Source organism: Panthera uncia, chromosome C2 (genome assembly GCF_023721935.1).
Source record: "Panthera uncia isolate 11264 chromosome C2, Puncia_PCG_1.0, whole genome shotgun sequence".
Classification (NCBI taxonomy): Eukaryota; Metazoa; Chordata; class Mammalia; order Carnivora; family Felidae; genus Panthera; species Panthera uncia.
In genome coordinates, this window is record NC_064810.1 from 66,377,410 (window position 1) to 66,401,946 (window position 24,537).

The window sequence follows — 24,537 nt, forward strand, 5'->3', positions numbered from 1 at the left end:
ACTGCCTCCTGCAGCCCTGCCAAGCCGGAAACAGTACCTGGTACATGGCTGCTGCATAAAACACTTGTTAAACTGAGCTGAACCTTCACCTATGGGACTCAAAGGCTACACTCCTGGATCTCTGTTAGTCTTTGTCATGTTTGTGGCTGGGCTGCCTTTGGGGAGTTTCCTCAGGGCTTTACATTCACTCACTCTCCGCCAGTGCATTTGTAGTCATTTTCATCGGTGGAAATGCCCACCTGCCATCAGAAGTTATCTGGAACCAGCCCCTGTCTGTGGTGCTATTTCTTTCTTGTCAGTTCCCCTTTCTGCATTTGAGTTCTAGTCTCAGCCCTGACATTATTTCTTTCTCTACAAAGAGTGTTAGGAAGTTATGGGGAGCTCACAAAGGCTCCTCATCGTTTATTCCTAACACCTTGTTTCTGTGTTCCTCGGGAATGTCACTGAGCTTATACATCTGGTCTCTAGGAGCTGCAGTGGATGGGCATTTGTGACAGGTATGTTCTTATGAAGCTTGTATGCTTTGGGAGCTTGGTGTCTGATAAAGCTACATCTGGGGCAGATGTTCAGAGGTTGGGCTGATGGCTGGCAAGGGAGTGGGTAAGAAGGGTTGTGGAATACGTGCATAAAACTTTTGACCATCAGGCTTGATTCTGAGACTGGCTACATTGGAGGTAGGACATTATAGAAATGTGTCTCTTCCATCCAGATCCTTTGTCTGCTTTGGTGAGCTAAGAGACAGGACAGGCAGGAAACAGAAGGCACCACTTACCAAACAACCAACAGCTGCCCTTGGCCTCAGGGTGCTGGGGGCTCCAACGAGCTCCACTGCAGGAGAAAGTATCCAAGGATGCTGGCCCTGCCTGAGCCCCTTGTGCCAGTGAGAAGTTCAAAGAACTGGGGCAAAACCCACAGCTTCTGCAGTGGTCTCTGCTTTCTTATTTGGCCTTTCTCTTCCCATCTCTTTGTCTCCATTTCTTCTTCCCATCTAAATGCCCCTCACAATATTGGCTCCTCTTGGCACCAGAGACCAATAGCTCATTTGAAAAGAAAGTCTTAGGTCCAAAAAGAGCCCATGCAGTGGTTTCTCGTGTTCTGTATACCATGAACATATTTGCATTTGCAAATAGGCTTAAAATAGTGCCTCCACTAATAGTTATTTAAGGAGAGACAGGTGAAAATAATTTTTGGCCAAGGGAACTTCCCACTCCTCTCAAATTGTAATAACTAGGGAGATGATCTATTCCTCTGACATGCAACCTCAATCTTGGGACTAAGGCTGTGGACTTAAATGAGTCTAATTATGTGCACAAGCTCACAGTTCTATATTATTTCATCTGTTTGCTGTTGCAGGTATCATTGATACTATTTACATGAGCTATCCTGTGTATAATGGAAGCTTGTTATAAATCTCTGTTCATTAGCATGTTCTAAATGTATCTGAGTGATTAACTGTGTCCTGGGTTTTAACAGAGAGCATAAAAGTCATGGTCCTTGTACTCTTGAAGCTTTTAGCTTAGTGGGAAAATAGTATTAACAGTCACACTAAAATGACTGTATAGCAACACTGCTTTGAAGAGAAGGAAATGGCTTTTTGTGATTGTACCCACTGTTTAATGACTGTCTTTGAGCTTGATACTTTGGTTGCTCTAATAGCCCTGGATATCAGATATCTCTTCCTGGTGGTAATGAGAATTGGATTTTATGGAGTTGAGGCTAAGGTGGGAGAAGAAAGAGCATAAAAGGTAAAAAAGTGAGCTAAGCCAGATTCTTCAGGAGAAAATCAAGGTTCAAATACCATGTTTCAAAAAGGTGAGAAATAAGTTTGGGGGGTCCCTCTCCCAGGAGACTGAAGCTGTGAAGAAATAGAGTAAGAACCTAACATGTCTGAAACAAGCAAGGAGTAGGAAGGTTCCTGAGTGGTTATCCAGTGTCCAGGCAAGGGTTGACAATTCACCTTTCATGGTCAGGCAAATAAGAGTGGTTTAGGGGGGCAGTACAGAAGGATAGGGCCATAGGCTAGGTGCACAATCCTTTATTGAACCTTTATCCTCATCTCTAACCTAATATAGAGACTAGTTTCTAAACCATACATCAGAGTATACTCAGGCTGAGGTTGGGAAATACACACCATTTTGAATATATGTAGAAGAAAAATATGTCTTCGGCACTTTCCATCTCCCCATCAGGGTAGGAAACTTCCCATTCACTATTCTCCCTCTTTTTAGGAGTATGATTTCTTTCTGAGTTCCATTTCCTATTTAGCTGCATTAACTTGAACTTAACTCTTAATGGCTAAAAACAGAAAACATTTCTCCCTTCTAGCTAGCATTTGCATTTTAATAGGGGCTTTCAAAAATGCCTAAACCCAAGGAATGAGTAATTTGGGAATTCCAAGCACCAGGGTAGGGCTGGTACACAGAATGGGGAGAGGGGACGTCCCTCAAATTGTGCCCTTGATACTTTGGCTTTCTCTCTTTGACCATGGTTCTGGTTCTGAGACAACAGGAAGGGGCCCTCTTAAGGGGCCATGATTGGCATAAATGCCTTTTAGTGAGTTCTGGGTTCTTATTTGTGGTAGGCAGAGCCCTTGACCAGATGTGCACAGACTCACCTGTAAAACTTTGCATGATGCTTACCCACAGACACCTTTTGGCAAAAAAGGAAAAAATGGTTTCCAAAACCATTAATAATTTGGAAAAGAGATGCTCCTTGACTCAAAAATATCTGATTTTTGGGCATATGTCTTGTACACAAACTTGCTATAAGGAGATTGGAAAGCTAACCATGCTATGTACGTTCCTTCTTCCGGGAGTGAGGGGAATGGACTCTTAATTTTAATACTTTAGTTACCTACAATATCAGGGAATGAATAAAAGCAGCCTTCTCCCCCATATGAATCTACATAGATATTTTTTCTTTGTACCTATTCATCTTTGATGCTGTTCCCCTCATATCTGTGTGGAAACATTGTGCTCCCAAATGGGTATGGGAAAGGACACCTAATCAAATTAAGGCAGTGTTAGGTATGAAAAATCTCCACAAATGGGAGTCCAGGAGGATTTGCTCCAAGAAGAGATTGGAGACCAAGTCAGACATATGATCCAGCGTGAGCTAGAAAGAGACATGTTTGGCATGGGAGCTTAGCAAAGCTCAAGATGGGTGACACATCTATAGCCCATCATCTATGCCCACCAGACACCAGGAAGTGTTCACGTTTTCATCAACGTGTCGCTCATGCTCTTCTCTTTCTCGTCCGTATGCTGGTTCAGCCTCTTCATCTGAGGTCTTTGAGAGTTAATATTGGCTTTCTTGATACCAGCCCTCACCCCTTCCTCAGACCACTGACAGGCTCATTTTCTTTAAACTTTCATTACATAATTTTTCTGCTTCCAGACCATCAGTCCCAAACTCTCAATTTTCTATCACATCAAATATAAACTCATCTGACATACCAGACTGCATTAAGCTATCCTACTCTACTTAAAGAAATGAACTTCCCATTATTTGTGCAAGTGAAAAGTAAAAAAACTCTGTAGCATCCACTGTATTAGTCTATTAAATAAGAGTGATTCCTGACACTCAGTTGAGTGAACGAATAAATAAACCAATCAATTAATACCTTATTCTCATCTCCCATACTTAATCCATCACCACATCCTGTCAATTATAATCCTAAATATCACTTGAACCTATCCACTGCTACTTCTGCTACTACCACCCTAGACCAAACAACCATCTTCTTCATTTAAATGACTGCAATAGTCAACGGATTGATCTTCTGGCATCTTCTGACTTCCCTACTATCCACTTTCTACACAGTAGCCAAAGTCATCTTTTCAAACTACAAACCGGATTATGTCACTCTTCCACTTTAATTTCTTCAGTGATTCACACTGCACTCAGAATAAACACCAAAATCCTTTGCTGACCCTTAAGATAAGCATGGTCTGGCCTCCACTGACCTCTCCAGGTTTGTCTCCCACCCCTCTAGTCATTTAAGCCACATCAACCTTCCCTCATGTCCTTCTTGCCGTGGTGCCTTTGCACCTGCTGTTCCTTTTGCCTAGAATCCTTCCAAGCTACCCCCTTCACCTATCTGGCACTTTTCAATCTGTTATGTTTACCTAAAAAACTGCCCCTAAACTCAGCAGCTTAAAACAATGAATATTTTACTCTGTCTTACAATGTTGTGGGCCAGAAATTTGGGCAGGGTTTTGAGTGATTTTTCTGTTCCTCATGGCATCAACTGAAGTCACTTGGTGGTTGGTACTAAGTTAGTGAATGGGCTAGTATAGAACTTCCCTATCCAATTCAGTAGGCACTAGCCACATGTGGCTACTGATCACTTGAAATGTAGTTCATCTAAGTTCTGTAAGTGTAAAACACCTACAAGATTTTGTACAGAAAAAAGAATGTAAAATATCCATTAATAATTTTATATTGATTATATGTTGAGATTATAATATTTTAGATATACTGAATTAAAGAAAACATATCATTAAAATTAATTTTTACCTATATCTTTTTAATTTTTTAATATGGCTATTGGAAATTTTCAAATTACGTATGTGGTTGCATTAAATTTCTAGTGGATGGTGCTAATCTAGAGCAAGGGTCACCATTTTTTTCTACAAAAGGCCAGATAGAAAATATTTTCAGCTTTGCAGGCCTGACAGTCCACTACTCATCTCTACCACTGTAATGAAAAAACAGCCATAGACAATAATTAAACAAATGGGTATAGCTGCATTCCAACAAAACTTTATTTATAAAAATAGATGGTGGCCAGATTAGGTCTGCATGCTATGTTTGCTAACCTCTGATCTAGAGCTTCCAAGAGTTTTTTAAGTTTATTTATTTATCTTGAGAGGGAGAGAGAAAGCATGAGCAGGGGAAGGGCAGAGAGAGTGAGAGAGAGAATCCCAAGCAGGTTCCACACTGTCAGAAAAGAGCCCAATGTGGGACTCAATCTCATGAACTGTGAGATCATGACCTGAGTCAAAATCAAGAGTTGGACGCTTAACTGACTGAGCCACCCAGGCACCCCTAGAGAATCCAAGATTTTATTCATATGTCTTGTGGCTTGGCAGAGATGGCTGGAAGGCAGGATTCGGCTGGGACTGTTGACCCAAACATCAATGCATGGACTCTTTGGCATGGTGGTCTTAGGGTAGTAGGACATCTTCCATGATGGAGTCTTCCAAGAAAAACAGAAGCTTCAAGGCTTTTTATGAAACATCCTTTCTGCTGTATTCTATTAGAGAAGTCTCTAAGGCCAGCCCAGATTTAAGGAGAGATTAGACTTCACCTCTTCATGGGAGGAGTAACAAGGAATATGTGTCCATCTTTAATCTATCACATCATTCTTCAAATCTCAGTTAAGACTAGTCCTATTATAGGCATTCAAATTACCGTGAAACTCTATGTGGCACTTGTCATTGTTAACAATTTTACATCTATCTGTGTGATTCTTTTGCTCCTCCACTAAACTATAACCAACCATGTGAAGAGGTTCCTGGTTTTGTTCATTATTATATTCTAAGCAGCTAGCACAATGCCTGGTTTAATAAATATTTGTTGAATGAATGAATGATATTAGGGCACAGCTTTGCAGCCATTAACTGTACTAATAATATTGATCCCACATTTCTCCATATTGCTCTCAAGCATATCACAAGACACCCTGTCAGAGGCCCTGTTAAAATTCAGACACATTCCATTCCCAGAAATCTTAGGAATTTGTAGTTCAGAAACTTTATAAAAAAGGAAATAAGCCTACCCTATTCCTCCCAGTAGCTCAAAGGTGATAATAGCTGCTCTAAAATTATACCTTCAGATTCTGGTGCTCTGAGACGTAATTCATGCAGCATGTCAAACCAGAGGCAAACCAAGGCCCCAGGCAGCTTGTGATCCTCCTGGACTTCACTCACAATGCCAGTACAGCAAGCTTGACTTGTCCAGTCACAGGATGAACTGACAGAAGGCAAAGGACCAGGCCCAGAGTACTGGACTGAGTCTGACCTAATCTTCCCTCCATGGAGGCTGCAGCATCATCTCCTGCTTTGCTTAGAACAAGGACTCTTGTATGTGCCAGGAGGAGATAAGCATTGCCACCTTCCACACTGATCCTAGAACTTAAATTGTAGTTATATGTGTACACCCTATCATTTTTTTTAGTACTGAGTGAGGGACCAAGGCCCACACATCTTTACATCCCCCACAACCTGTAGAACAAGGCTGTCACTGAGTAAATTCAATAAATGTTTACATGAGAGAAGGTCTCAATGATCAAACAATTTTCCTTAGACACCAGCAAACTTAGCATTTTTCCTGATACCCTGATCATGGCTAATACTCTAGATAAAGTTGTGAAACAGAAAACAGTTTTCTTTGTTGACACCAGCTTGTACCTTGAATTCTTCTCTCACTTCCTGTGACATCATATCTGCACTCCCCAGTCCCACCCTCTAGCTAACCACCATCACCCCACCTCCCTTCATACAGCCTCTTGCCTGAAATAGATCCCACATGCTCCTTCAGATCTGAGACACCAAAGATACCTTCTTTATCCCCTCCTCTTTCTGCCCAAATACCTGAATTTCCCCCAGAGTTCTTCTAGGTGAGACTTGCTGAAACACAGTAACTTGTGCCTGCAGCTAAGTCCACACTAGAACGCTGATAACCTGTTCAGGGCTGGAGTGGAGAGGAACATTCTCTGCCTGGCACGGAAAGGGTGTTCAAGTAATATTTGTGGAATGAATAGAAGCTTGGACAGAAACTCTTCTGATAGGAAGGGCCTTTTGGCTCCTCCCACCCCCATCACAGCACCTGCCTCTCCCGTAATGTACACTCCGATCCCAGGAGCCACCTTCACACTTGGCCTTTGGGATGTGCTGCTCCCCTGCTACCTTAAGAGTGGGTAGAATCATAATCCTTTCTCCTTGCTCCCACAGCACAGCTGAAACTGGTTGGAACTTTTAAAGGAACTCTATCAGTGTTAAAAAGAACACAATGATACTGTGTGGGTTTAAACCTCAACTCTGTCATTTACTACCGAGTGGCTAGGGCAAGTTCCTTAACCTCTCAGCAGCTCCGTTTCTTCATCTGTAACTTGGGGGCAGATAATCCCACTTGGCTGTGAGGAATAAAAGTGTAAATAGTCATTCAGCTGACTCTCACTCATGGTCTATGATGAGCCAGGCATATACAGTAAGGGAAAGTGGGGTGCTAGGGTAGGTGTTCTGCTTTGGTTTCTACAATGGGCCTCCAGCTACATGGAGGCAAAAACCTACTATTAGATTTTTGGTCAGTTCACCTACCTACAGACCTTATTCTGCTCACCACTGACAGAAATCTCTTCTCAGAGAATCCCCCCCGTAAATTCTTAGGTTCTTTCCTCTCCCATTCCCCTTTTTGCTCGCTCCCTTCAAAAGCAAGAGTATCTACTTCTCAGGCCCTCTGGAGAAAGCAATGACTTGTGGTTGTGGTTGAGAGTTTATTCCTGAGGGAACAGTGACATTTCTGCTCTTCTTCAGAGCTGAAAACATTGAAGAAACTGGCTTCCCAACCCAAGCCTGCATCCTCACACATACGCCATGTCTAGAGTTGAGAGAAATTCTTCACATGGGGTATAGAGGATCATGTCAATCTCAAGTATTTTAGCACCATATTTTACGAGGGTCTCTGACAAACAAAATGTCCAAAGTATTGTCCAGGACAGTGTGCAATCTTCAAATTAATGTTAGTAAAGTTTACTGAAAAGACTGTCACTGCTGGGCCAGGATTTTGAGGAGGGATGCAATCTCTGCCCCCAAATTCTTAAAGGGCTTTCGCAGAAGTGTATTAAGGTTTCTCTGCATAGCTCCAGAGAGTGACACCAGTATCAATGAGAGGAAGTTAAGGAGAGGCAGTTTTCGCTCAGGGGAAGAGAGAATTTCCAAATAGAGAAGTTAAAATGGTATTGATTTCCTTGTCATATGCAGTGTTTCTCCCCAATATATGAATTACAGGGACCATCTGTCCAAGATTTCTTGGGCCATACTGATTCATGTAATAATTTGAATTAAAGGCGATTTGTTAAATTTATAGTGAAATATAATTTGATTTTGTGTCCCTGTTCAACACATCACCTCAAGGAAAAACAAATCTTTGGCTAGGTCAAACATGCTGGTTTTTGGATTGCAAACAATGGGAGATTCCTATAGTAGATCGTAGTTCAGATCAAAGGATTCCCAGTCCTCAGTTTCTATGACAAATAGGATGCTGGTGGTGATTTAGTATGAGGAAGTGCACAGGAAACAAACAGAGAACTCTCTAGGCTCTACCATTGAGTGGTGTCAGCTCTGGCCCAACAGATAATGCCCAAGCTCTGTGCCCTATTGAAATCATTGGAAGGAAGAGACAGATTAATTGGGAGCAAGTGTGAGATTCACATACTGAACACGTACTGTGTGCTTCAGCAACTGAACATATTTGCAACTCAGTGTCATAAAGCTCTACTTTTCTAAGTAGTTACCAATTCACACTAATTTTTTAAATATTAAAGAGCTCCTACAAATTAAGAAAAACTTGTAAAAAGCCCAAAGATTCAAAAGTATGTAAAAGAAATGTATGGACAGTACATGGAACAAGAAATGTTATCTGTTATACATTTGAAAAGATATTCAAACTCATAATAAAAGAAATTCATTCTAAAATTACAGTGAGGGGCGCCTGGGTGGCTCGGTTGGTTGAGTGTCCGACTTCGGCTCAGGTCATGATCTCACGGTTTGTGGGTTCAAGTCCCACATCAGGCTCTGTGCTGATAGCTCAGAGCCTGGAGTCTGCTTCGGATTCTGTGTCTCCTCTCTCTGCACCTGCCCCACTTGTGCTCTGTATCTCTCTGTCTCTCAAAAACAAATAAATGTAAAAAAATTTTGTTTTAATTACAGTGAGAGGGGTGCTTGGGTGGCTCAGTCAGTTAAGTGTCCAACTCTTGGTTTTGGCTCAGGTCATGATCCCATGGTCTCATGAGTTTGAGCCCTGCATTGGACTCCATGCCAACAGTGTGGAGTCTGCTTGGGATTCTCTCTCTCCCTCTCTCTCTGCTTCTCCCCCACTTGCACTACTGTCTCTGTCTCTCTCAAAATAAATAAATAAACTTAAAAATTTTTTAATAAAAATTAAAAAAATAAAATTACGATAAGAACCACCTCACATCCGTTAGGATGAATACCATAGGGAAAGAAAATAACAGATGTTGACAAACATGTGGAGAAATTGCAACTCTTGTGCACTATTGATGGGAATGTAAAAGTATGCAGCTGCTGTGGAAAACAGTATGCCAGTTCCTCAAAAATTAAAAATAGAATTACCATATGACCCAGTAATTCTACTTCTGACTATACACCCAAAAGATATGAAAGCAGGGCTGCAAAGAGATACTTGTACATCCATGTTTGTAGCATTTTCACAACAGCCAAAAGGTGGAAACAACTTAAATATCCATCAACAGATGAATGGATAAACAAAATGTGGCATATACACACAGTGGGATATTATTAAGCCTTAACAATGAAGGAATTTCTGATACAGTCAACATGGATGAACCTTGATTAAATTATGCTAAGTGACATAAGCCAGTCACAAAAAGACAAATACTGTATGATTCCACTTATATGAGGTACCTGGAGTAGTTAAATTCATGGAAACAGAAGGTGGAATGGTGGTTTCCAGGGCCTGGGTGGAGGAGAAAATAGAGAGCTAGTGCTTAGGAAGTAATGAGTTTCTGTTTTGCAAGATGAAAAGAGTTCTGGAGATGGATGGTGATGATGGTTGCACAATAATGTAATTGTACTTAAAACCACTGTACACTTAAAAATGAGTAAGATGCGCTCTCTCTTTTTCTCAAAAAAAGAGCAGGGGGAGTGGTGGCGCATGGGTGGCTCAGTCACTTAAGCCTCCAACTCTTGATTTCAGCTCAGGTCATGATCTCACAGTCATGAGATTGAGCCCCACAACATGCTGGGCATGGAGGCTGCTGAAGATTCTCTCTCTCCCTCTCCCTCTGCCCCTCCCCCATTTGCATGTGTGTGCTCTCTGTCAAAAAAAATGGGTAAAATGGTAAATTTTATGTTATGTGTATTTTACCAGAATGAAAAATAATTTAAAAAATTTTTTTAATTATTATGTCTATTTATTTTGAGAGAGAGAGAGAGAGAGAGAGAGAGAGAGACAGTGACAGTGTGAGTGGGGGAAGGGTAGAGAGAGGGGAGACACAGAGTCCGAAGCAGGCTACAGGCTCTGAGCTATCAACACAGAGCTTGTTGCAGGGCTCGAACTCACAGTGAGATCATGACCTGAACTGAAGTTGGACACCTAACTGACTGAGCCACCCAGGCACCCCAAAAAATAATTTTTAAAAATTACAATGAGGGGCCACCTGGGTGGCTCAGTTGGTTAAGTGTCCCACTTTGACTCAGGTCATGATCTCTCGGTTTGTGGGTTTGAGCCCCACATCAGGCTCTATTCTCACAGCTTGGAGCCTGGAGCCTGCTTCAGATTCTGTGTCTCCCTCTCTCTGTGCCCCTCCCCTACTCACACTCTATCTCTCTCTCAAAAATAAATAAACATTAAAAATTTTTTAAAATAATAAAAATGAAAATTACAATGAGGTGTCATCTTAACTTTCCCTATTAGTAAAGATGACAAATTAGAAAACATGTTATGTTGGCAAAAGCTATGTGAAAAGAAGCATGCTCATGGGGGACATAAACATATAATCTTAGGGGAAAACAATTTTGCAATGTTTCAAAGATTAAAATTTCAATTAATTTTGACCCTTTGGTCAAGCCATTCTACTTCTAGGAAGATAGCTTACTCCCACAGTGATTTGGCATATGACCAAGGTTTTTCATTGCAGCAAAATACATCTATTGATAGAGGCTGGTAAAATAAATTATTATCACTCAATAGAATACGACAGAATATGCAACTGTTAGAATGAAGATACCCAGTACATGCTGATACAGAACAACCTCTAAGGTAGTGGCAAGTGTGCAAAATTGTGTATAAAATACTACCGCTAGTGTTTAAAGATGAAATGGAAAAAGAATATGGGTCTATGTTTTCATTCTGCATTACCTAAAATAATTGCAAGTCTAAGCAAGAAACTTAACAGATAGCAGTGGTCACTCCAGTTATGTCTGTGAAGGAAAACTAGATAGCTAGGGGACAGATTGGGAGAGAGACTTGCTTTCCACTATTTATCACCTTTAACTTTTAAATTTAGTTCCATGTGCAGGTATAATCTATTCAAAGATTTTTAACTAAAAAAAAGAGGTTATAGTCTAGAAGGGAAGAAACATAACAGACACTTTTAGCCCAAAGTTCTATGCTGAGTGCTATGGGAGCAGAGAGAAAGGGTATCTAGCATAGCCCAAATGGATTAGAGATGGCTCCTCGACAGACACCCCTAAGGAAGACATTTCTTCTATTGGATAAGAAATAGTTGTGCATCTTCTCCTGGGCATTGGTTTGTTGTATCTTAATTAGATCTGTAGATTAATTCACCAATTAGGTTTTCATTTTCACTTTGGTAAAAAGTTATAGGCCAAACTTATGACTTGAACCATGCAGGATGAGCAGATTTCTATGGTAAACATTTAGCATTGGGCTTGTACAAGGCTCCGTTTTTCATTCTTGCATTTGTTTTGCTTTTCAACTGTTTCTAATTTTGGTCATTCTCCCCTATTCTATGCTTCCCTGTAAGCCATTCTGAACAGCTTTTTTGTCTAAGTTGGGGTAAATGGGTGAGTAAAGAAAGAGGGAGGGTGGAGAGGAAGAAAGAGATGAGAGTATAAAGCAATGCCTATTGTTTTCTTTGGCTCCATCATGTTCTCAAAGAGGGGTCCTTAGACCAGCAGCAGCAGCATCACCTCTGAGTTCATTAGACATGGGTTTCACCCTGCCTAGTAATTCAGAATCTCTATGGACAAGGCCCAAATAACTACTTTAACATGATCTGCTAGATGATTTTTATGCACATTAAAGTTCGAGAATCACAGGGAAACCAAAGGCAAGTTGATTGCTAAACATACTCTTTATTTGTCCCATCAAACCCATTGTATTGGTCAAGATAAGTAATGCTAATTACTCCAATAAATAATCCCCAAAATTTCATTAGCTTAACACAATAAAAGTTTATGTTTTGCTCATGCTACAGTCCAATATTGATCACTTTAGGGTGGAAAGAGCTGTTTCATTAATTTGTTCACTAAACCAGTTCCTTTCATAGTGAGGCTTTGCCATCCTCTGGGGCCTTGGATTCTTCCTCTGGATTCTTTGCATCTAAGAAGGCAGGAGAGGGAACAAAGAGAGAGGAAGCTTTGTTGGCAGGTCTGGAAGCAACACCAGTCTTTTCTGCCTACTATTCCCCTGGCTAGAACCCCAATCACGTGGCCCACCTAATTGCAGGGGAGGCTGGGATGTAGGGCATATCTGTGGAGCCAGGAGGAAAAGGAAATAGCTTTGGTGAATACATAGCATGGTCTCTGCCACATCCATGGGCCTAAGTGAATCTTAAACTCCACATGTCATGTTTTGATATTCAGTGTCATTTGCTAATCAAATTTTATCTTTTCTTTTTTAACTCTAGCACTATGGGACTGAGTCGCACTCTCCTTGTGATGGCCCTCCTGCTCTCTGGTAAGAACCTTTGACTTGTAAAGTCCTAGAATCCTTCTACTGTCTCCCAATGAGTTGACCATTGTGAGCCCAGTCCTGAGACTTGATGGATTTTACTTAATTTCTATACAGTGCTGCACAATACCACATTAAACAACAACAACAACAACAAAAAAAAACACATTTTTCTGGAGAAGAAGGAAGCATCATGATTAAGAACAGATATCTCAACCAATGGCAGGTGTAGCCTGGGATGGAGCTCCACCCCTCTGCACATCCTCCTCCTTTGCCATCTTATACCCATGGTACTGGATACACAAAGTAAGGTACACTGGCCTGTCCAGCAGCACCCAGGGAGCTATGGGAAGGCCCCTGCTCTGACACCACTGAGGCTTAACTCTTTTGCTCCACAAATACTTCCTACTGGTCTTCTCTGTCCCCATTCCTGGCATTCTCTGGCTTTTAGAAAATAGCTGATGGGCTTCTGAAAGCCTTCCATTAGGGACCACTGGTTTCCATGTTCCCTACCTTCCCTTTCCTCTTCCACTGCCTTCCCTACCAGCCCATGCCTATACATCATAGTTGCCACTGTTTACTGGAAATATCAAGAAGCCCAGCCCTGCTACCTACCTCAGTGACCTTCAGCTTGTTGCATCAGTGGATTCACCATGAAGTTAATGAAGCTGAGCTTCAGGGATTCTCACACTTTCCAAAGTCCCCTCTGAGCCTCCATAAGGGGCCCTAGTAGTGTGATCATGAATCTCATGCTTTGGTAAAATTTTCATAAATATGATATTTTAACCACAATAGTTAAGACCACTGTCTTTTTCCACTGCAGCTTTCCTCTCCATCACATTCTCCTTCTGTTGGGTGCCACTGTAGTGGCCATGGGCATTTTGTATTTGAATTCTATATTCTTTCTCTTAAAGAGAACTCCCCCTCCCTCCCCACCCCCAACAAAGATGTTTTAGAAGACTCAGGCCTCACAAAACTCAGATCTTCCCTGTTTGCTGCTCCTCTCTGAGTTTCAGTTTCTTCATCTATAAACTGGGATTGATCGAGGTTCCTGCTGCACACCCTATGACTGGGTGCCTTTAGTTTCTCCTCTCCCGCCCCTTCCTGCTGCTCATTTTCCACACCCTCAGCACCAAGAGAGAAACCATCCCAGTTCTGATGTGGGGCAGGAAGGGAGGGTGAGCTGAGCCCAAGCGTGGCCATAGCAGGAGGCAGGCTGCCCCTCAGTAACCAGCATGCTGGTGAGTTCACCTCCTCCAGAGGGCTGCACACCAGGCCCATGGCCATTGGCCTCATGCCTGCTGTCTGTGATGAGGAGTCAAGGTTCTAGGGAGAGATACTCCCTCAGATTGATGCTAGCTGGGACAGGCCTTTTGTGATTTCTGTTTTCTACTTAGCACCTTGGAGCTTGTTGAGTCCATGAGTATGAGGTCTATAGATGTGCTAACTGACCACTTCACTGATTTAGGCCAGAACAGAATCTTCTACGATCCAGGGCCAATAACCTGCTAACTTTAGCTCTTGGGGAGGCATAAGGTATATGTGAGCAAGAGTAAGAGAGAAAGGGGCCAAGACAAGTCTCTGGAGAACATTATCCAGCAGGAAGCCCTTCCCATTCTACTTCCTATTTTATTTACTTGACAAATACTTAGATGTAGCACTTACTTTGTGCCAGGTACTGTTATAAGCATTTTATAAATAATAACTCATTTGAACATCACAATAATTTGCTGCTTTAGGTCTTATTTTGATTCACCATTTTATAGATGTAGAAAAGAGCCCAGAGAGGTTAAGTAATTTGTCTAAGACCAACATAGGTATAAGTGGCAGAGCTTAGATTCATACCCCACAGTGTAGATTCAGCATCTATTCACTTAACCTTGACATTATGCTTCCTCTCCTAACTGTTGCTCATGAACTGTTCATAAGTGGTAGGATTTGTTCCTTGAAGATACAAACAACTTTGTTGGATAAGGTCACTTATGTCTCAGCCAAGGTCACAGATCCCCACCAGCACGTCCTCCACCTTTCCTATAGCCAACACCTCAGCTGTCTCTAATGCTTGGGCCCCCCCCCCCTTCTCATTACAGTGGCCAGCCCAGCTCTTATGACGTGGGGGAAAAATGAAGAAAAATGGCTTAGAAACAAATTTTTAGAAAAGTCTGAACTGAGATACCATTTTCCCCTAAACTTTCTGACTCTGCACACTGAAAGTGAGAATAAAGCTGAGAAACCCTATCAAAACTGAGTCCAGATGTCACTTTTGCCCTTGTTTTAACTTTGAAACTGCCTGGACACTTCTTAACCTCAGAAAAGAGAATTACCAGTATTGAAACCTTAAAAATAACCCCCCAAATGGTAACTGCTTAAGTTTTATGGCATTAAAAGTATAAAAAAAAATAAAAAATAAATAAAAGTATAAGCTATATATTTGGCAATAAAAATTGCAATATTGGGATAGGAAAATGGTGATACCGGATTAGAATTAGAATGTAGCATTGCCAATGCTTCACATGCTATTAAAAACAACAAAAAGAAGAACAACAACAAAACAGATATCATTCTTTTTTTTTTTTTTTAAAGTTTTTTTTTTTTTTTTTTTTGTTTTTTTTTTGGGACAGAGAGAGACAGAGCATGAACGGGGGAGGGGCAGAGAGAGAGGGAGACACAGAATCAGAAACAGGCTCCAGGCTCCGAGCCATCAGCCCAGAGCCTGACGCGGGGCTCGAACTCACCGACCGCGAGATCGTGACCTGGCTGAAGTCGGACGCTTAACCGACTGCGCCACCCAGGCGCCCCGATATCATTCTTTTTTAAAGAAGGGGAAGAATCAACTTGAATTTTATCTGTCTTTCTTCTCAGGACACATCTCTGCTTACTGAGTTGGTGAGCATTGACCCGGCCATAGGCATGGATCCAAGGGAAGAAAGGAGATGCAGTTGGCCCAGTTAATCTGCAGCAAAAATGCAGGGTTGAATGATTTATTTGATGGCAGAGATAAAGCAGTGCAGCAAAATAATTTTGTTTTTCCTCTCCCCCATATCTTTCGTGTCTTCCCTTAGTTGTGGAAATTAGACATTATAGTGGCCACCTCTGCCCTTCAGATGAAAACTGGATGAGAGTTTAAGACTGAAAAGGGAAGGAGGGCCTTGCAGAATTAGGTTACAATTTGTGCTCTGTATTTATAAAGCTAAGGGAATTTCTAGGTGCCACTTGGAGAGACACATTTAACTGTCAAGTTCTGTTTGCTGCTGTCCCAGCGCCTCTGTAACTCTTTAAAACTGGAGCCAGAGTGGTATTTGGAAAATCAGTAGCTCACACATCAGAAGGAAATTTCTTTCTTGTTTGACTTTTGTTGATGGCTCTCTTATCGTCTGGTAGTGCTTCCCATTTCTTTTGATCAATACCTCTGGCTCAATGAATGTACCCGGAGTATAACTGAAAGTCTTTTTTCACTTTAAAATTTACATAAAATTGGGTCAAACCCTTATTCCACATCTTATGGAAAGGTCCACTGTTTTCCCCAGATTTTTGCAGGTTCCCAGCGGATGGTTGCATGGAGATTATGTTTATATATGTGGTTACTTTCACTCCTATTTCCTGCTACTGTTGATAGTGGTCACTAAAATCATTACCTGGAGGTGAGCAGATACTTCAGACTTAATCGCAAAATTCCCAAAGAATTGTCATGAAGCCTAATAGTTCTCCTATTGGGGTCATTCCATGTTAAGCTACTGTTTCAGGGTCTTTTGAAATACATTCATGCAACCCAGTAGGTAGTATCTTACCCCAAAAGTAATTCATCATTTTAGTAGAGTGTTTAGTTAAGTTCCAAAGAGTATGGGCTGGGGGGCGCCTGGGTGGCTCAGTTCATTGGTCTTCCGACTCTTGATTTCAGCTCAGGTCATGATCCCAGGGTCATGGAATCAAGCCTCATATTGGGCTCTGAGCTGAGTGTGGGTCCTGCTTAGGATTCTCTCTCTCTCCCTCTCTCTCTCTCTCTCTCCTCTCCTTCTGCCTCTCTCCCCCACTCACTCTCTCTCTCTTTAAAGTGAAAAAAGGGGCACCTGGATGGCTCAGTTGGTTAAGTGTCCAACTTCAGCTCAGGTCATGATCTCACAGCTTGTGGGTTTGAGCCCCGTGTTGGGCTCTGTGCTAACACCTCAGAGCCTGGAGCCTGCTTCAGACTCTGTGTCTCCCTCTCTCTCTGCCCCTCCCCTGCTCACACTCTGTGAAAAATAAAGAGTATGGGCTGTCAGCCATGATAATTTAGTGGGAGATGGTCACTGAATAGGATAAGTGTAGGGTTGTTTAGAAGCAAGAATAAAACTGGGAAAAGAGAATTTCTCTAGGTGTGGATTTATTTTCATTTATCTTGCTTGGTACTTACAATGCACTTTTGTTCTGAGGACCCATGTGCTCAATTTGAATAGGGAACACAGAGGCTTCAATGGTAGACAGACTCCTTCAGAAAGGAGTTAAAAGTTTGAGATATTATGGGTTATTTTTACTTTGTGAGAGATCTTAATACCATTTTCAGAATATGTAACTCTGAATTTTGGCCCCCATGGGACTGTTGTAATTTATGGAAACAAAAACAAACACTTAGTAGCCCTTACTATATAAGCAACATTTTACTTCTAGAGCCAATCTATTCAACAGAAGTGACCCCTCTTATATTGTCAGGCCATAGGGCCAAGTTCCAGGGCCATAGTTTCAAAGGTATAAAAACACTTTTAACACCCTCTAAGAGTATTTACCCATTCTTGGTTTCATTTTCACTTTCTTTAATTCCTTCTTCTTATATATGTGTCTATTAAAAAGCATTCAACTCCTTTCCCCATTTAAAAATCACTTTTCTGGTATTTACTATAAAGCAACAGATAAGACAGTAAAAACAGTTACATACAGTTATGATCACAATATATATAAGAATCTCTCACATTTACTCAATATTGTTTCATACATACTTTCTAAAGTTTCTAAATTATTTTCATTTTCATAATTTTTGAAATTGCATTAATCCATTGAATTGGAGTTAAAATTTAGTGTGTGTGTGTGTGTGTGTGTGTGTGTGTGTGTGTTACTCATTTAGAAGTTATGACCTCACTGTTTTCTTTGGTTGCTAAGGACATTTCAATCTAATTGTCATTTAGGTTTTCTTTCTTCAGTTTTTAAAGAATGAGTGTATAAGTTTGAAAAAATATTTTATGCTTTAAGTTTAGCAGTTTCACCACAACATTTCTAGGTGTGAACTTATTTTCATTTATCTTACTTGATACTTAGAATGTATTTTAAATCAGAGGACCCAAGTTCTTCTCAACTTGAATATTCACAATCTTTATCTCTTCAACTATTGTTTACGTACCATTCCTCCATTCTCTCTTCTTTGAGAAGCTCTAGAACTTCTCACACTAACTGTTCATGACTCAATCTGTTCTTCCACATTTTTACTTCTTTCTCTTTCTGTACAGCATGCTAACCAAGGGTCAGGTAGATCAGCACAGCCAGGAGGTCTTCTCATTGTTGAGGGAGCCCAGAACAAAAGGCTCCAACAGTGTTTTGGACCCTGAGGTTGGGGTGGGGAAGAAAGATGAAGGGAAGTGCTTGGGTTGGACATACTGAGTCAGCGTGAAGAAAAGTGTCTTCAAGGCTCTTCCTCTTCCCCAACATTAGGAGACCTCAGGAAAGGCTTCTGAAGGCCTCTGCTCAAGAACTCAAAGGAATCTAGGAATGAAGGAGTCTGGGCTATTAATGTAAATTTTTGAATGAGCATGACTGGCCACAGATCTTGAGTTTTGACTACAGTTCCTATCAGAGATTGCTGTGCATGGGTTGTGCACTAAGTCTGGTTTGGGAAGGACAGTTCTTCCCCATGAAGCCTTCTAGGTAAAACCTTTGTAATTCTTTAGGGTGAGGACTTAAAAAAAATCACACATAGGTTTTTAAACTAGGAGATGGATTCCTCAGAAGAGACAGACAATAACCAACATACCACATCATGTCAGGGCATGATAACTACTCTGATAAAAAATAAGTCAGTATAAGGAATAGGGAGTGGCAAGGATGCTATCTTCAATAGAACGGTCAGAGAAATCTCCCTAGGTGGTAGCATTTTATGAGAGACTTAATGAAGTGAAGAAATAACTATGAGACTATATAGAGGAAGAGCCTTCTAGGCAGAGGGATCAATACGAGAAAAGGCCTTGAGATAGAGTGTGCCTGCCTTTGGAGGAATAGCAAGGGAGCCAGTGTGGCTAGAGCTGAGTAAGTGAGGGAAAGAGGTTTGAAAGGTACCAAGGGCCAGATTATATGAGACCTTATAGACCATGGGATGGATTTTGGATTTAGTTCTCAGGGTGATGTGAAATGATATGGATTTAATTTTCAGTGTTGTAGGAAGTCATCAGAGACTTCTGAACAGAAGAATTATATTATCTGAGATACATTTTTAAAGGATTATTTGGGCTTAAGTAACTAGATGTGGGGGCAAGGATGAAAGTGGGGAGATCAATTAGGAGGCAATTGCAATTATCCCAGTGGAGATGGAATGGAGGCTTGGCCTAGGGGAGTATCTGCAAACTCAGTGAGTAATGTTCCAATTCAAAATCTATCTCAGTGAGGCAGAAGAATTGATGGAGTGGTGGTAGTAGAAGGAATGAAGTAAAAAGACAGGAGGTGGTGATAATAAGGTGAGGTGCTTGATATTGAGAGCTTTTAGGAGATATAGAGGTAGAATTTTGGTCTGGGGTCTGGTCCAGGGAGGAGATGGCTGGGGTTGCGTGAACAATAACACCATTGGACAGAAAGAGGACAAGAAAGTGGGAGGCCCGACACTGTGTTCATGAGGCTGAAATCACCTAGACAGGGGCAGTGAAGGAGAAGACAGGAGAAGATAACTATAGTAAGCCAGATGCTCAGATCTTCAGTGAAAAAGGGGCACTTAGGAAGAAGACAGGCAACAGCAGCCATGAGGGGTCATGGATGGTATATTCTGATGGCTTGTACTTCAAAGGAGCTGGGGTTTTTTAATGTATAATGATGTGTTTTCCATTGTACGTTATACGATGCTTCATATATTTTAATAGATAATATTTTATAAAACATATAACATTTTTATAACTTTATAAAACATATAGATATTATGTTTTATATATATATATATATATATATATATATATATATATGGTATATAGGAACCATTCAATGAGGTAGAGGACAAGAACATTTACAGGGGAGGAAGAGAGTATCTGTTGCTATATAAATAGCAGTATTCAGCAGGTAGTTGAATATGGATATCTGGAACTCTAGTAAAAGTGACTGGCTGAAGAAAAGCATCTATGAATTATTAGCTTATACTTGACAGGGGAATAGAGAAGAAAAGAATCCAGGGGGGTAGAGAAGAAAAAACATAGAGAGTAGAGAGTAAGGAGAAGATCAAGAACAGGCACTTGAGATAATCAGCATTTAAAGAGTGATCATAGAAAACTGACCAGGAGGTCAGAGAATGGGAAAGATGAGAGTTTCCAGAAGGAGATATGGTCAACACAGTGACATTCAACAGAGTGGTCATATAACATGAGGTCTGAAAAGAGCTCTGAATTTGGCATTGGTGGGAAATCACTGGCAACCTCTGTGAGGGAAGTTTTGGCAGAGAGGTGGGGGACAGAGCCTGGGGGTGGAGGCAGCAGTTGCTGCTTACTCTTTCAGAGAGTTTGACTATAAGAGAAAAAGAAACTAAAAGCAGTAGCGAAGGAAACTGCTGAAGTAACTGCTATGAGGGAGAGTAAGGAGGGTAATCAGCCCAGAGAACAAATTAAGTGAGACGGGAGACTACAGATTTGTAATGTCATCAGTCTGAATAATTGAGTAATTTCCCTGGTACTGCTTAATTATTTAGTTGTAAGAACAGATATGTAGATCAAAAATTAAATGTTCTTAGGATGAATTCTGTACAGCGGGGCAAGTTTATTGGCAAAAGAATGATTGGAAAGACATACTATCATCTAATATGATAGCCGCTAGCCATATATGGCTATTTATATTTAAATTAATTAAAATTAGGGACACCTGGGTGGCTCAGTCAGCTAAGCACCCGACTCTTGATTTTGGGTCAGATCATGATCCCAGTGTCATGGGATCAAGCCCCACGTCAGGCTCTGCACTGCGTAGTAGGAGACTGCTTGAGATTCTCTCTCTCTCCCTCCACCCCTCTCCCCTGCTCCACATGAGCTCCTCTTTCTCTCTAAAATAATAATAAAAAATACTAAATTAATTAAAATTAAATAAGATTAAAAATTCATTTTCTCAGTCACACTAGCTACATATCAAGTGCTCAATGGCTATAGTGGCTGGTGACTGTCACGTTGGTCAGCACAAATACAGAACATTTCTATCATTGTAGAGAGGTCTTTTGGTAAGCACCACACTACAGGGTCTAAACTGGATAGAGCTGAGGTCTTGATGAAGTCAGAGAACAAACTTAGGTGGAGTAGTCAGGAGCAAATGTTGGAGGAAGATATATTGTGGACAGAGATAAGTACATTGAGGTTTAGGATTCTAGGAGCAGAGATGTTCTTGGTGAAAAGGTTCAGGGTTATGTCATGGGAGAGGTGCTGCTGAAATAGCCTGTGGATGAAGATCTTTGAAGTGGAAAAGACCAAAGAAACTTGAAGCAAGGTTGTTGGTGAACTTATCCATACTGAAATCACTCAAATTGATAGTAATAATTTGTTGGAAAGAAGGATCTTGCATCTACTGCCAAAATCCTCAGTGAGCAAAGAAGTAATGACAAGTGATTAGTAGTAACAGCAGTGAGAGAGGTGAACACCTCAAAAGGGGAAGGGTGTTTCTCAAGGTCCCCTCGAAATGTGCTAAAACAAGCAGTAGCTGGGGACAAAGGGTGGCCTTCAGGTAGGCCAGATTCCAATGAAAGCCCAACCTTGGGGGAAATATTTGATGAAGAGATTGAAGATGTAGAGGAGTTTATTACAATGGAATGAGATTTCCAGGGGGCTTGGTAAAGCTTTGGAGGAAGTTTAGTAAAAGAAGAAAAATTTATGAGCATAAATAATCATAGTAACATGAGAAGAAGATGGACCTTGAATGTATAAGACATGCATTTGGGGTAGTGGCCTGGAAAGACTAAAGTCCCAGGTGTGGTCGGAGACCTCACAAGGTCATAACACTACAGTTTTGTGTAACTTTTAAACATTATATTGCTAAGAAAGTCCTCAAGTACCCTTTGAAACAAACTTCTCTACTTGATCGGGGAAGTGTCTAGATGGATTCTTGTGTGCCTAGCTCCTGACATCATCATAGCAATCAGTGATAACTAGACCCAGACCTTTTCTGTTACCTAGATGCTGGTCAAGGGAGAGAATCTCAATGCTTAACCACCAATGGAGTCTCAATGAGTCCAGTAACTGGGTGACCTAAGGTGTGGAGTCATAACAGGGGAGGCCTAAAGCCACTTAGGAAAAATAGACCTTGAGCTAAATGTTCCCCACATTGTCAGAGAGGAAATTAGCATGTGTAGCTCTGAGTGATGTCATGTAAGCCAGTGGTTGGTGAGGAACTTGGAATGTAAATTGTGAAATACTTTCAGTTCCACTCAAGATGGGCCTCAGAGTGATTTCTACCCTAGAGTGAGGGGAAAGGGAGGAGGGACAAATAGGAATAAATTGTTCCTATCACTATCTTCTTTGTTCTACTCCAAAGACAGAGGTAGAGATCCTCTCTTCCAGCTTCTCAAACTGAGCTGTTGTTAAAATGAAGATTCTGACTCAGTAGGTCTGGTGGTGGGGGTGGGGCAGAGATTCCGCATTTCTGTCCAGTCCCCTAGTGATGCCCATGCCTTTCACTTTTGATTGGTAGGTGAGGATTGGGGCAGTCAGATGGGTGGAAGGAACAGCCCTTATAATCTTTGGGAGGAGGGGGGTGGGACCTGAGTCAAAGAATTTTGACTGATCTGTGAGTGGAAAGAGTGAGTAGGAAGGAGAGAGAGGTTCTGCAGAGAAACAGTCATAGACAAAGAAGACAAAAAGAAGAAGCCAAAGTTGAAGTCATTTCCAAGCCCAGAAGACACAGTTGACCACTAAGCAATAATTTAATGTTGACCATTAACTGGTAGAATTTTCAACTATGAGTTTGGTTTCGCCTTTAGGTCATCTGCCCTGTATATATATATATATATATATATATATATATATATATATATGGTAAATTAGCGATAAAACCAGAATGAGTTTCCCCAGAGATATAGCTACTAGAAGCTTTTACAGCAGGTGGCACTCTTACATTATCATTCAGAGTTTAGCAAAGAAGTAGCAGGAGCCCTCGGATTGCCTTGTAAGGCAATTGCTGTAAATTGTAAGTAAATCTTCCTTAGGTTCCCCTTTCACAGTTCCAGGTACTCAGGTAAATTTTCTCACCACCCTCCAATATGGGAACACATCCCATACAGATGTTGCATTTTATACTTGCCAAGTGTTTTACAGGGTTCTAGTGAGCACAATGCAACAGTCAGTGATTTGAACTTGTGCTAACAACTCTCAAGAGTGCCCAGAGTCCTCTTCCCTTAGAGTGCAAGACCACCCAACCCTCTTGATTATGTGTTCTCACTGGGCCACACTTTGAATAGTTCAATTTTGCCAAGTGCATGTCACTGTTATATGTCCTACTCCCTCTTAGAAGAGGAACCCATTGATCAGATCAATTCAATTTCTCCCACCACCCTCAAAGAACACCTCAAACGAAACTCCTCTCATCTCTCTCACCAACCTGCTCTCCTTTCCAGCTTAATGTCAACATCTCTTCACTGAAGTCTTGAATGATGAAGCTTTATTCAAAACCCACCCTAACATTCTCCCCAGGGTGGTATTTAACTTCGTATTAACTAAGAAACAGCATTTCATTTCCCACTAACCCTGCACTTCTCACCCACTACTACTTAATTTCTTGGCCAACTCATACGTAATTCTGTGACTCAGAACAAGTCCTACAAAAACCCTATAATCAATCACATTTAAGGAGTTAGGTGGCCCACATCCCTTCCACACTTCACTATGTCCTTAGGGGTGAAAGCCTTTATCTGAACTTTCCCAGCATGTCCTCCAGGGGTTGTAAAAATTTCCAGTGGCAACACATATGGGGAAGAGCAAGTTTCTTGTACCTGGGGTTTCCCCAGTACTCCAAAGGCACATCCTCACCTTCTCATCTATGATTCATTTCCAGGATTTTATTCATGTACTTTAAATGGTTTTTGACCACCACAAACCCAAAACAACCATCATATTGGCACAGTTCTCCTTCTGATCCCTGAAAGAGCTTAGGGAGGTCACTGAAAATAGAGGCTTTGGTTGACCGTGTCATTTCCAAACTGTTTTATATCCTTGGGCGAGCTGGCCATGGAAAGCAGTATTCATGAGGGAAGCTCTACAAAGGGAACTGTTTGAATTTCAAAGATATTACTCAATGTAATACCCAACTATCAAGGCATAATGAAAGGGAGGGAGTATCAAATTTGTTGCCATTATCAGAAATCTTTCAACTATAGCAGGCCAAGGGATAAGGGGATAGGGAAGGGAAGGGAGAACTTTTGGTGATGGCATAGAAGTAATGGACCTTGTAACAGCTACAATGAAGAGAATCAATATTCAGGTTACAGGAAGGTTAATAGATGGGTGAATGTAAATGTATTATCTAACTCTGCTGGTTTTCCCTGTCTTGGGATTTAAATTCACAGAACCATAGTACTTGAAAGATTCTTGGAACATTTAGTCCACCCCTTCATTAAACTGATAAGGAAAGTGCATTTCATAGTGGTTGCAGTTTGCACAAGGCCCACTTTAGTTA

The 24,537-nt window shown here is 41.2% G+C and overlaps 1 protein-coding gene across 5 annotated transcripts in view; it reads left to right on the forward strand.

The window, feature by feature from the left end:
* The window catches only part of CD86 (CD86 molecule), a 67,402-nt gene that overhangs the window by 23,955 nt on the left and 18,910 nt on the right, over window positions 1–24,537 (forward strand). The window contains exons 1-2 of one of the 5 annotated variants that reach the window (XM_049628275.1): window positions 328–497; window positions 12,638–12,687. In XM_049628275.1, the coding sequence (XP_049484232.1) occupies window positions 481–497; window positions 12,638–12,687 (67 nt within the window). In that variant the 5' untranslated portion in view covers window positions 328–480. Of the gene's footprint in view, window positions 1–327; window positions 498–11,473; window positions 12,688–24,537 lie in introns of those variants that run through there. The other 4 variants (XM_049628276.1, XM_049628277.1, XM_049628272.1 and 1 more) reach the window with 4 other exon arrangements.